This window comes from Artemia franciscana, unplaced genomic scaffold (assembly GCF_032884065.1).
Source record: "Artemia franciscana unplaced genomic scaffold, ASM3288406v1 PGA_scaffold_58, whole genome shotgun sequence".
In the NCBI taxonomy this organism is placed as follows: Eukaryota; Metazoa; Arthropoda; class Branchiopoda; order Anostraca; family Artemiidae; genus Artemia; species Artemia franciscana.
The window spans coordinates 580,154-594,701 of record NW_027062698.1 but is presented as its reverse complement, the minus strand read 5'-3'; the positions used below and the strand labels follow the sequence as shown (position 1 = coordinate 594,701).

General features: G+C 33.6%; 1 protein-coding gene across 5 annotated transcripts in view; it reads left to right on the top strand.

The window, feature by feature from the left end:
• The window catches only part of LOC136042062 (uncharacterized), a 79,778-nt gene that overhangs the window by 6,942 nt on the left and 58,288 nt on the right, over positions 1-14,548 (top strand). For all 5 annotated transcript variants that reach the window (XM_065726929.1, XM_065726930.1, XM_065726933.1 and 2 more), the window contains exon 2: positions 13,384-13,650. In XM_065726929.1, coding sequence (XP_065583001.1) covers positions 13,384-13,650 — 267 coding nt within the window. The remainder of the gene's footprint in view (positions 1-13,383; positions 13,651-14,548) is intronic.

Sequence of the window (14,548 nt, the reverse complement as noted above, 5' to 3'; positions counted from 1 at the left end):
CTTCGTTCAAGCAAAAGATCTTTTTTGCAAGGTTTCACTTTTATTACACATATATTTTAAAGGTCAGGACCCTCTAGAAGGAAAGGGAGTAGGTAGATACTTCAAAACACCTTCTTGGGACATACTTTAGCCTGTAGACCCATCCCTTTAAGTTTCATTTTCCTAACCTAACCCATTTCTGAGATAGCAAGAAGTCACTAAGCTAGAATTTTACCAAAGAATAGACTAGCCCAGGCTAGATGATAGGATTATAGCCTACCTAGTCTTTTTGGATATGATGAAAAACACTTTGGCCTAGTTCAAATTTTTTTGGTCTCTTTTCCATTGGGACTAGCCTAGGGCTAGTTTCTGATAACACAGTTCTTACTATTTCAGGAGGATTTTATGCTGTGTTAAGGTTTTCAATTTAAACAAATAATTTCTCAAACTGCTAGGCCTATTACACAGACTGTAAAAGGTCAGTGTCTTTTTGAGGGGATGGGTAGGAAGGGGTTATTCAAAATTCATTCCCAGGGGATCATCAAGTCTCTAGGTTCATTTCTGAGTTTTATTTGCCCTCTTTGACTACTATCTAAGATAGACAAAAGCCTCTCATTTAGAATTTTACTCTGCATTACTGACAAAATCTGTCTTGTTCTTTGTTGTTGTTTTTTGTGGGGATGGGGGGGGGGGTAAATTTAATGTGGCTGACCACATATAGAGAAAACATACATACAAATGAAATCAAACTAGTAGTTCAACTTTAGAATATACTCCTTCTTTTCTAGCTTTTAAAACTATCATGTTTACTTTTTTAACACTGTATCCCCCCCCCCTTTGATCTTAGATGTAGCCCTAGGATATGTAAAAAAAAAAACTAAAAGAAAATGCAAAACAATGAAATTCTTAATTTGTAAACCACTTCTTCAGCCAAAGAATCATCAATATGTGGAACCAGCTCTCTGAAGAAATGGTTTCTGCTACTTCAACTGACATGTTCAAGTCCCACCTTGATAGGGAATGGCTCTGCCAGGAGTTCCTTTACAATTGGGAAGCTGTAGAGTCCTCCTCAAGTGTCTAATCTAACAGCCACAATCTACACCAAACAAATTTTTTTTTTCTCATGGAGCATCACAAGGATGGATAATCCTTATATCACTCCAAGCTGCAATTTAAGGTAAAATGTAATTTAGCATTTTTCTATTAATCCTATTATTATGTTTCCATTCATAGTAGTCTACATTTTCAAATTATTTCCAGTATTATTTTATTATTATTATTATTAATACCAAAATGTAGTAAGCTTTATCAAGCTTGCCACACTAAACATGATAAAAAAAAGAAGTTATGACAATGTTGACAACATAATACAAACAAATCTATGAAAAATAGCACACTATGAAAGCATACAGATCACAAAATAACTAATACAATAAAAAATTCTCAAAATGGATTGTGATAAGACCTAGTATAGAAATCTGTAGGGGCCAAACTACTTTTATTTTAATCCAAAAAATACAATAAGCTATAATCTTGTCACAACAAATGTATCAATAACTACAACAAACACTGACAAATAATACTATAAAGGATTTAAAAATTATTTACTGTCACAATGTGTTTTTGCTAGTTTTGTTTTGAATGTTTTCATATTATCTGTTAGAAATGTTCCAGTTGGGAGGTCATTCAATGGCTTCCAGACCCAGCTGTAAAATGAATGTTGGCCTATTTTTCTTTTTGCAAGTGAAGGGTATAATTTATGTGGATGATAATGGGTCCTATTGTTGTCATTGAATGTGAAGAACTGAGACGTAATTATATTATCAATGCCTTTGATTATATGGAATATGTTAATAATATCTACCCTATCCCTTTGGAATTGAAGGCTTGTTAATCAGAGCCTGCCCAGGTAATCATAGCCTGACAAACAATATTTGAGTATTGGTCAAACTGTTGATTATTAACAGATATGAATGAATAGAGATTAAACTTATGAAAAGTGCATTTGAGACATAACAGCTGACATAATGAGACATAATAGATAATGTTTTAATTTCAGATTGTCTAAATAAAAACTTTATTTAACTGACTTTGCATATTCTGGACATTTGCAGAACCTGCTTGCAACAACATCCTGCTATTTGGATAGAAGATCCTATTCAAGAAATCTCCGAAAAGCTAACCACTTCAGCACTAACAGAAAGTAGGCTGGTTATAAGAATTTGGATTGTCATTTAACAATAATGATAACCCATAGCCTATTAATGGCTTTAGAAATTGACACTGGGACAAAGAGGGTGATTTGTAGAACAATCATCTTTGTATGAACAACTATCCTTGTATGACGGCCAATGGTGCCAAATCAACCAATTTAAATGTTGGGCTGAGGGGACAAAATGTATCAAATCTGGGAACAACTATCCTTGTATGAACAACCATCATTGTATGAACAACCATCTTTGTATGAACAACTATCCTTGTATGAACAACCATTCTTGTATGAAAAACAACCCTTTTATGACAGCGAATGGCACCAATTCAACCAATCTAATTTTGGGTTGAGGGGACAAAATGTATTAAATCTGGGAGGGGGGCAATTTGTCTATTTTTCGTTTTTTCGTTTCGTATTAAATCTGGGAACAACTATACTTGTATGAACAACCATCCTTGTATGAACAACCATCCTTGTATGAACTGCTATCTTTGTATGAACAACCAAAATGTATTAAATATGGGAGGGGGGCAATTTGTCTATTTTTCGTTTTTTTTCGATTTGTATTAAATCTGGGAACAACTATACTTCTATGAACAACCATCCTTGTATGAACTGCTATCTTTGTATGAACAACCAAAATGTATTAAATATGGGAGGGGGGCAATTTGTCTATTTTTCGTTTTTTCGATTCGTATTAAATCTGGGAACAACTATACTTGTATGAACAACCATCCTTGTATGAACAACCATACTTGTATGAACTACTTTCTTTGTATGAACAACTATCCTTATCCTTGTATGAACAACCATCCTTGTATGAACAACTATCCTTGTATGAACAACCATCATTGTATGAACAACCATCTTTGTATGAACAACCATCTTTGTATGAACAACCATCCTTGTATGAACAACTATCCTTGTATGAACAACCATTCTTGTATGAACAACTACCCTTGTATGACAGCCAATGGCACCAATTCAACCAATCTAATTTTGGGTTGAGGGGACACCCTTACCTTACCTTAGATCCTCCAGAGCCAGGGGTGGCTCATAGGGCGTCCACGAAACCTCGCCAGACATCTCGGAGGTGAGCTGCAGCCATGACATCCTCCCACTGTGGTTGAAGAGACAACTCCGCATTTCTCAGGTTTCGGTCGTACTGTCGTCGTAAGGTATGTCTTGGTCGACCTCTTTTTCGCCTCCCCTCGGGACGCCAATCATTATCTGTATTCGGGAGTCGATCCTCTGGCATACGGAGGACGTGGCCAAGGTATGTCCATCTCCTACGTTTCAGAAGGTCAGTAACTAATGGCTGACCAGTTCGCCAGTGAACTTCTATGTTGGTGACCTTTTCCTGCCACGATATATTCAGGATTCTCCTAAGGCACATATTTTCAAAGGCTTGGACACGTTTCTCTAGCTGGGTGTTTAGATCTGGGATCCCATTAAATCTGGGAGGGGGGCAATTTGTCTATTTTTCTTTTTTTTTCAATGAAATACCAAAAAGGGTGTTTTATTTTGAATCTGGGAGGGGATTAAAAAATCTGAGGGGTATGAGATGACCTTCCAACTGAACAGTGGAGAAAGATCTACTATCCTATGGGGGTGTATCTAACATCTTTGCAAATATTCTTTTTATGTGTAACATATCTTCTAAAATAATTTGAAATTGATTATTTCATTATTGATTTGACAATAGTTGATTTGCTCTATTCAGTTATGACATCTTTGTTTGTTTATGTTCTAGTAGACTACAGGAGCTTCTTCAAAATCACCCCCCTGTAGACATACAGATCTACAAAAATATATGGTAATATCCTCAGAAAATATAATGAAGTTATAGAAGGATGTGGATAATTTGGAACATGTTATTTTCTGTCCATTTTAGAAAATTTGCCGAGTTCTATTAAAACCATCAGTAATATGTTTTGTTTTATATTAAAGGTCTATTCCTAATCTTTTGCTGCTTAAATGCAGTATTTTCTTCCAGTGTTTAAAGAGTAGGTTCAGTTGCATGGGGGTTCAGTTGCACAAGGGTTCAGCTATGGGGGTTCAATTATTAGATGGTTCACAGTTTTAGTAACTGTACTTGTAGTAGTAGTAACAGCAGTAGCATCTTGCCTATATTGCGTAATATATTGCGTGTAGCAATCACAGATCCTGTTGGTTAGTCTGTCTGTCCTGGTTTTGCTACTTCCAGGCAAGCTAGGGCGATGAAATTTGACAGTCGTATCAGGAACTAGACCAGATTAAATTAGAAATTGTCGTTTCCCAGGTTCGACCATCTGGGGGGGGGGAGTGGGAGGATGGTTAAATCAGAAAAATTAGAAAAAATCAGGTATTTTTAACTTCGAATGGGTGATTGAATCTTAATGAAATTTGATGTTTGGAAGGATATCGTGTCTCAGAGGTCTTATTTTAAATCCTGACTGGATCCGGTGACATTGGGGGGAGTTGGGGGGGGACATAAAATCTTGAACAATGCTTTGAATTGAGGTATTGGGATGAAACTTGGTGGGAAAAATAATCACAAGTCCTAGATACGTGATTGTCATAAACGAAACGGATCTGCTTTCTTTGGGGGAGCTGGGGGGGGGGAGGTTTAATTCTGAAAATTAAAAAAAGAGGTATTTTTAACTTATGAAGGAGTGATCGGATCTTAATGAAATTGGATATTTGAAAGGATACCGTGTCTCAGAGGTCTTATCTTAAATCCCGACCGGATCTGGTGACATTAGGGGAATTGGGGGGGGGGGGCTAAAATCTTGGAAAATGTTTAGAGTGGAGGGATCGGGATGAAACTGGGTGGGAAAAATAAGCACAAATCCTAGATACGTGATTGACATAACTGGAACGGACCCGCTCTCTTTGGGAGAGTGGGGGGAGGGTTAATTCTAAGAAATTAGAAAAAATAAGGTATTTTTAACTTATGAAGGAGTGATCGGATCTGAATGAAATTTCATATTTAGAAGGACCTTGTAACTCAGATCTCTTATTTTAAATCCCGACCGGATCCAGTGTCTTTGGGGGGGTGGTGGTGGTGGAAATCTTGGAAAAGGCTGAAAGTGGAGAGATCAGGATGAAACTTGGTGGGAAGAATAAGCACAAGTCCAAGATACGTGACCAACATAACGGAACCGGATCCACTCTCTTTGAGGGAGTTAGGGGTTTTTGAAATTTCAAAATTTTGAAAAATTGAGGTATTTTTAACTTACAAGTGGGTGATTGGATCTTAATGAATTTTTATATTTAGAAAGACTTCGAGACTCAGAGCTCTTATTTTAAATCTCGACCGGTATTGAGCCATTGATCTTCCTTTTAAAGCAATCTATTGATTCTTAGAATTTTGCTAGAGCTCATACCATATGAGCTCTTAGCTCTTGTTTTCTTTACTATCTTCTGAAAGTTTCAAATTGTTACAATCAGTCATTCCCGAGTTATACCCTTTTGACAACGAATATGTATTGTCAAAGATATTTCCAGGTGTCATACGAATGGTCAATGAAAACCCTTTTGATTCTTATTCACTTACAGGGTCTTTGCCACTATCTCATACCTCTGTTACTTTAAGTGTAGGGACTTCACACCAAAGTCCAATGTCACAAACTACCATTCATCCATCTCAGACTCAATGCTCCCAGCACAAACACATGAGCATATTTCACACAAATATCCTCCAGTTGTGATTCCTAGTAGTGTTGGCTCACCAGTGCAGGTTGTACAAAACAATTTGAAAATGTAAAATGCCAAATCAGAAGGTAAATGTCAATAAAATGGATGGTCATATACCTCGTTCATAAACTTTGACAACAGTGAATGAACCTCCTTTTGAACAGGGGCTCCCTTAGCCTCCTTCAGTTGATTGTAGTTATAAAATATCTTTGAGTGGTGTAGTGAATAAGGAAAACAAAGTTGAAGGAGTTCGGAAATCTGTTGTGTACAGTTCTAGTGAGCAAATCCCAATTTTAAATGCCACAAAAACATCTGATAAAGGGCCTCAAGAAAAAGAAAAAAAAATAAAAAAATTCAAAATGACAAAGGATAAACCTCTTGAAAATATTATAGATGGTATATAATGGTGGTTTTATTTTGGTTGAAGAAAACCTGATAGGGAAATTTGGCAAAGTAGTTGTTAATTGTGATATAGTTGTGAAAATTGTAGAGAATAAAAAATCTAGTGTAAAGAGTGTAAAAAATGATAATTGGATTAGACTGCCAAAAGGCTTTAAGGATATTGGAACAATGAAGCCAACAATCAAGCTCAACAAACTATTGCCTGAGGTAATTTTTTGGGGTTTTATGGGTGCCTTGAATCTGGTTAATCTAAAGATACTTCCTCCCAAAAACAACACTGAAGCTTTGAGACAAATATATTTCAGAGATTCATTTACCAAGGTGGGAATGGGGGATTCTTGCAAATTTTCGAAAACTTCTCAGAAAACTCAACTTTTTTCCTTTTTTTGACAAATTAGATACTCCTGAAAATAAATGGGATTGCTTTCCCAAAATTATCGAAAAATTACAATTCAAAGTATCTTGTTTGTGCTTTTGTCACAGTTACACTTCCTCATCCCACTTTACAATCCTCAAGATGGATCTGTCTTAGACACATCAATTGGCGGGGTGGAGGAGTGTGGTAAGGACAATTGAAAAAACAACAAAATTACCCCCTAGATTTAAAAAAAAAACATATTTATCCCGCCTCCCTAAAGTTTTTGAGTGGACACTCCTGGTATGTGTTGACTTAGATAACATTTTGTTGAAGAAAATGACTTATCATAAGTCTAAATAGGTCAGTTCACAATTCAGACACAAAACAAACACAACAAGAAAAAAAAAGACAGATTCGCAAGTTCATATGTCAGAAATATTAGACTTGTAGAATTGAAAAAGAATTCAAATTAGTCAACAATAACACAAAAAGGAAGTTGATTAGGTAAATGGTATAAATAACAGGGAAGAGGGTTTTTGGTATTGTAGTAGGCGAAAACATTTAAAGAATTTAATCAGAAATAGACTGTACAAACTTATCTAGTTAAAGTCTATTAAACATAACTGGATCTATGCAGCTAAATGGAGAGAGAGACCCTTTCCTAATATTTTGTCTTTCAAAATACTGTGTTCTAGCCTATTTAATCCTGCCTGCATTTTGTGGGTATATAAATAAAAAAAAAATTGACTTTATTCTTTAATGGAATTTATCTGAGACCCGGTGATCATAACCAAGGATCTAGTGTTGTAATACAATTGTTGAAACAATGCAACAAGAATATAACTGGATTTAATGTTTAAAGTAGTGATAATTCATGATTATTTATTATTTTAATGAACTAATCAATTGTTTTTAGTTCCATTTCTAATTATGTTCTCATCGTTCTCATTGAAGAGAACGATGTGTATACCATTGTTTTATCATAAAAGGATTTCTCTGGAATCAGCTGAGATGTTTTCCCCCCTCCTCTGATAGGGGGTGTAGGGTAAATAATCAAAGTGCCTTACCCCTCTTTGTTTTTTATTAACATTTTTGATTTGCTCACATTTCTTAAAATTTGGGGTTGGGGAGCATAAAACCTGAGGGGAGATGAACCATTTACCTCCTTTTTGTCCTTTTACTAACCTTTCTAATTTCCTTGTAAATTCATTTTTTTTTCGTTTGACGAATCCAAGTATAAACTAATTGCATTGAAATTTATAAATTAGAACACAAGAGGAGGCAGTTTCAATTTAACCCGATACCTCAATTGTAATACAATTTCTGATTTCAATAATAATTATATTTTTCATAATTTTTAAAAAAATATGAGACTCCTTTAAAGAAAGGTGCAACATTACAACTCAAAACGAACAGAAATTATTCCACATATGAAGAGGTCCTCAATACCTTGATCTATACGCTAAAGTCTTCAGCACTGAATAACCTGTTGTTGTTTTCTAATCGCTAAAATGGCACATAAAGTACATACATATGCTAATAAACAAAAAGTTGAAAGTCTGAAAAGATAAATAGAAATTTTTTTGTAATTTTAGCTTCTATTATTGACAAAACAAAAAGTATTACTACTATTAATATATCTTTTGGGTTGATTTGATGTTTGTTAGTTCTGTTCTCCATGGCTTTCATTTTTAGCTTTTTGATTCGTCAATTTTGTATTGTCAATTTTTCATTATTTTTTTTTAGCATACATTGTTCACTAAAGATGGATTAGCAAAGATTTTGTGTAGGTGTCAGCACTTTTTTCTTACTGGAAGTTTATCTTTTTATTCTTGTCATCAGTACAGCCAGCATCGTGTTTGAAACCAGGCGTGTGGACAAAGTCTCAGCCCCTAATCCCCGATATCTTTAAGGTTTCCTGTGTCTTAACTATTTCCCTCGTTGTTTTCTGATGAGTTTTTTCTTCAGTTTACGTTTACTCCCAATAGTACTCCCAATGGAGGTGTGGCTAATATCTAGCCAAATACTAGACCACTACAAACCTTTTACTTGTATTTAAATTTGTAAAAACAACACTTCCTACAAATCTTTTTTTTGTGTTTTTCTTTTCGATTGATCGAGAGAAAACATATTAAATAGGTGGTTTTCTTTCGATTTATGTTAAGTAAAGAAAATTTCCACAAAATCAAAATTGAAAAGCTTTAGTACCCTTTTTAAGTGTCCAAAAAGATTGAAAGGTAAGTAGTCCCCCTAATACATTCCTCTTTTCCTTGAAGGCGTCCAGTAAACATTTTGGGATAACTTTTAAAGTCAATATAGTTAAAAGGTCCTTTAACTATGCCTTTGGAGATGATATTGACCCCTATTGTCCCTGAGGAAAGGGCTTAAAGATATGTAATTTGCCCATTGTTCATATAGGTTATACTTTTTGTTATTGTTAAATATACATGAATTTTGGGTGGGGGGGGGGTATTTTTCATGTGAGAAAACCTTCCCAGGGGAATGAAAGTGGATTTATTGGCAAGATTTGAGTAAGGGTCAGAAATTAAAAAAAAAAGTTTTTTGACTAAGGAGCAATATTAAAAATTAAACAAGCAGAAATTATTATATATATGAGGGGGACTGCTCCCTTGCTCAATCTTCCTTTTTTGTTTTACTTTTTGTCACAATGCTTTAAGGAGATTGATCAAACAAAAGGCCATTTGGTTTTAGTGGATGTATTTTTAGAGAAGATTAAGATTTTAACATAAAGTCTGAAGGTTGTGGAAGGGGAAGACTCCCTCATATTATGGTAGTTCTATCTAGCTCCCAAGTCCCCCTCGCTTACATTGAAGCAAGTATTATCTGCTCAGCCGACAGGGGTTTCGTGAAGGGGCCACCTTCACTCATTGTCGCCTGGTTTTGCTAAAATTACCATTTTCTGTGCCAGAAAGGAACTGGGAAATTGTTCCTTTTCTCTATTAAATACATCGAATTAATTAAATAAATTCGAGGCAAAAAGATCACCTTCAAGAAAATAAGCATAATATAAAAACTAACTTACGAAAATTTAAAACTAGCGTAAGGAATAAGTAATTTTGATATCCAGAAAACTTAGAAGATTGGGCAAAAATGTTCTTTTTCTCTCTTAAATACATCCAAATTCGAGGCAAAAAGATCATCTTCAAGAAAAACAAGCATAATATAAAAACTAATTTACGAAAAATTTAAAACTAGCCTAAGGAATAAGTAATTTTGACATCGTGAATACGAGAATTTTCCAAACTGCAATCCAAATGGAAAAAAGCATATCAGCATCTAAAGCAGAAAATTCCTATTAAACCTATGATCTCCTCCAGAACGATTTTGGAGCCTTATATTTCCTAGTTCTCTCGTAGCTGTCTTCTCTCCTAATTTTTTGAAGATCGTGAGCTATCCCAATGGGAAGATCCATCTTTTCTATGTCTCTTCTTTCGATCTTCCTCTTCCTTTTCTGCCATATCGTGTTTGCGATACCTTCCTTGGAATAGAGAGGGTGTCCTTTTTTTGTATTGTTTCTTGTGATATTGTTCACTCTCTTCCACTGCAGAAATTGATGAGCCTGCCCTGAGTAAATTTCTCTATTTCATCCAAGATTCTTCGCCTCATTTCTTCCAGATTATCCTCGTCTATTCCATTTTCCACTGTTTCTAAATTTGCTGCATTACTCTCATAAGAATTGCTAAAGTCGTGATAATGGCCTTTACAAATCGCACAGTCGCAATAAAAAGATATTTCTAATTCAAAACTTTGATCCATGTTAATATTTATTATGTTGTTGCTTGATGTAAGTTAGTTTCAAAACTCGAAAGTTTTAACGAATTCATTTCGTTATATTAATGAACGGCATAGCTCTTAGACATTAGCATCAATCAATGCAAAGAGAATTGCTGACGAATGATCTTCGGAAAAATGCCGTTGAACGGTTGTAACAGCCCAATTCACCTCTGTTTCTTGGTTGTAACAGCCTTACATAAAAGGCCCAGTAACAGCGCTATTTTAGTTATGGTTGTGATTAAAATCTTGCGGTCCAAAATCTTACAAAAAAAACCTAGTATGCATTTCATGTTTGTAGCGACGAATAGCAATAGTATGATTCAAATTATTAGAAATACATTCAACCATTGAAATATATGGCTGAAACCAAAAAATCTATATGCTTCAAACTGGCAATTAGGCTCAATAAATATCAGTGGAGCATTCTTTTTGCGAACAGTACTTATTTACCTTTTTTGGGTACCTATTTTTATTTATTTAGTTTTTTTTAGAATAAAATGTGCCATTATATTAATATTTATAATTATTAATTTGAATTATATTCTAGAAATTGGGCTTACTCGTAAAAATTAACAAAAATGGATTTAAACACACTTTTGTCGTTTTTAGTTGTTTTTTGTGTGTGAACCCCCCACCCCACCCTCGAAAAAATTCTTGTTTTTATTTAATGTTTTAAAACAGTAGCCTAAAAAATTCTCTTTGGAAAACAGTTCTGATTAGCCCAAAACTATTCTGATTTACTTATTAGAAGGACATTTCCAACAGACTCCGAAGTCTGGAAGAACATTTTGCTGTAAGAATCGGCCTTTTGTGTAGTTGTGAGCTTAGGCCAAAGTCCCCTTTCCTAAAATCAATGAGAAGGGGAGTCAAAATACGAGCAAATGTATCTTAGAACAGCAATTTTCAATAAGAATTCTGGCATGTCTTGTTCTGCTATCCTGAGACATTAGATTTTCGGCATAAGACGGTTTTGCTATCAGTCGATAAATGAGACTCAGCTTTATCAACCTGTCGAATTACGTTCTTTTAACTTACTTCTTTTTTTGGAATTGTTAAATGGTGTCAAAAATGGAAAACTTTCTTTTTTTATAAAGCACCAAGGGCATCAAAAGAAAATCAATTTTGCCCCTAGACTGTTCGTTCGTGTATTAATACGTGAAAACATTGATTTTCTAATATAGATTTTTTTTAAATTATGAAAATTTTAAGGCAGATGCATGTGTTAGTCAGTGTTGCCATGTGTATTGTCTTAATTAAAAGTTTCGCCGATCTACAGTATAAACAAGATAGTTACACTATCTTAATCACTATAAATAAGATAGTCAAAATAATATATATTGAATGATTAAATTATTCAATTTAGTAATGGGATTTTTGCAATTGAATTAAGAATTCAAATAATCAAAACGGTGATAGGGAGAAGCGGACACATTCATCTATTGAGTGAACCTATAAAGTGAATTGCTAAACTGAAAGTTCACAATAAGCTAGAAAAAACCTAAGGTGACCAAAAGATTATTTAATGGTACAATTTATCTTGTTCTTAGGTTAATTGATAAAATTAGTTGATTTCATTAGATTAAATCCTTTATAAAAAACCTTTAATGCCCTTGGTGCTATAATAAGATTAATCATAATTCTATAAAAAACCTTTTAAGCTGTGATAATAATTAGAAAAGGGGGAATAGCATTAACCAATATGTGCTCTAAAACATTATTTAGTTTTTCGAAGTTTGATGAACACTTTTTCTTTTGAAAAACCATTATTAAAGTGTTAATATTCAGATAATATAATATTCTAATTGGCTAATGTCCATCACTCTCAACTCCGAAAAATCAGGTTACATTATACAACGAGTACGTAAAGCACGAAATCAAGTAAGTACTTCTCAATTTTATTTTTTTTTTTTTACTCTGCCTTATTATCTGAGAATTCTATGCAATTTTCATTTTATAATGCAGGGGGTCATTTGTTCATGACAAGTTAAGGAATCAACTTTTTATTCTGGTTGCATAGCAACAAGTTGATTTCAATCATGTCTTTGTCGATGTGCTGTTGTTTTGATGTGTTGTTGTTGTCACTGATAGTGTTGTTTTGGATGGAAACAGTGATGAAGCCTTTTTGGAAATGTTCCCAACGGTTAAAATCTTCGGAATTATTGCCAAGTACTAAGACTTGTTTTCATCGTAATCATTTTTCTTTTTAATTTTTGCTATTTGTCAATGGGTTAATAATCTTTCTGTTAGAATTTGTTATACAACACATTGTTTTTGTGCTTTAAAGAGGGGATTGATCGAGATTTTTTTTTTGTAATCATTTTTAGGAAATTTTTTCTTAAAATAAAAATCAGATTAATTTATTGTCATAATGAGGTTCTAGTAATGTATCATTTAGTATTTTCAGTACTGCCTCAATTTTTAATTTTACTTTCAAGTCCCTGTAAACTTCAACTTTATGTGTCTTGCTGTCAAATTTTTGTTCTAGTAATTGATCTTGTAGTATTTCCAGTACTGCCTTAACTTCAACTTGAAACTTATTCAACTTTCTGTATTTTACCTACAAACTTAAGTTCTAGTAATCAATTTAATATTTTTTTTTAGTGCCTCCACTTCAACTTCAGCAGCTTTCTGTATCTTACTGATAAATTTAGGTTCGAGTAATTATTCATTTAATATCTTCAATAATGCCTCGACAACTTTTTAATATTTGAAACTTACAAGAAATTTTAGGTTTTAGTAATCAAACATTGAAATTTTTCATTAGTTCCTCAAGTTCCACTTCTACAACTTTCTCTATGCTATTGTTAAATTTAGTTTCTAGTCATTGATCTTTTAGTGCTGCCAGTACTGTCTAAACCGCCAACTTCACTTTTAAGTTCCTTGCAACTTCAACTTATTTAGCTGTCAGTATCTTAATGGCAAATTTAGGTTCTAGTAATTAATTTTTTTATTTTTCCAGTAATGCCTCGACTTCCACTTACAACAGCTGTTACAACTCATCCCAGAGAAAAGACCATTCTCCTTAATCAGCGAATTGGGGAAGGATCTCAGAAACAATTGTCAAGCTCTGGAGATGAACAGGTGAATCAACAGCTGATTCAGGCTCTGGCTTTGACCTCTTCCGATGCTAGTCAGATAAATGATGGGACTGAGGGAGCTGTGCATGAACCTGGAAGACCCGAGCTTTTGAAAAGTGTTTTAACTATTTTTGCTGGTCCTAATCAAGGTTATTATAGATTTTTTATTCTTCTGTGCTTTATTCATATTTTATTTCTTCATTCTCATGTCTCATTTCATATTTCTCACGTTTTTTATACTCCATTCTCATGTCTCATTCTTCATATTTCTCATTTGTATCTGCAATCTTCGCTTATTATATGTTAGTCTTAGTCTGATAAAAAAAAAAAAAAAAATGAAAGAACGCTATAGGGCATAACATTTAATGTTGGGCATTTTTATCTGGGAAATCCCTATATATATATATATATATATATATATATATATATATATATATATATATATATATATATATATATATATATATATATATATATATTATCGAAAATTTATCGGTTGGTCACATCTATAAATTTTTGCCTCTTTAATTTATTGTCATATTGAGTTTCTAGCAATGTATCATTTAGTATTTTTAAGACTGCCTCAATTTTTAATTTTACTTTTAAGTCCTTCTCAACTTCAACTTTATGTGTCTTAGTGGCAAATTTAGTTTCTAGTAATTGATCTTTTAATATTTCCAATACTACCTTAACTTCAACTTAAAACTTATTCAAGTTTCCGTATTTTACCTACAAATTTAGGTTCTAGCATTTAATTTTAATATTTCTTTTAGTGCCTCAACTTCATCTACTATCTGTATCTTACTGGCAAATTTAGGGTCGAGTAATTATTCATTTAATATTTCCAATAATGCCTCAACAACTTTTTTAATATTTGTAACTTACAGGCAATTTTAGGTTTTAGTAATCAAACATTTGAATTTTTCAATTACTTCCTCAAGTACAACTTCTACAACTTTAGGTTAATGGTAAATTTAGTTTCTAGTAATTCATCTTTTAGTGGTGCCAGTACTGCCTAAACTTCCAACTACACTTTTAAGTCCCTTG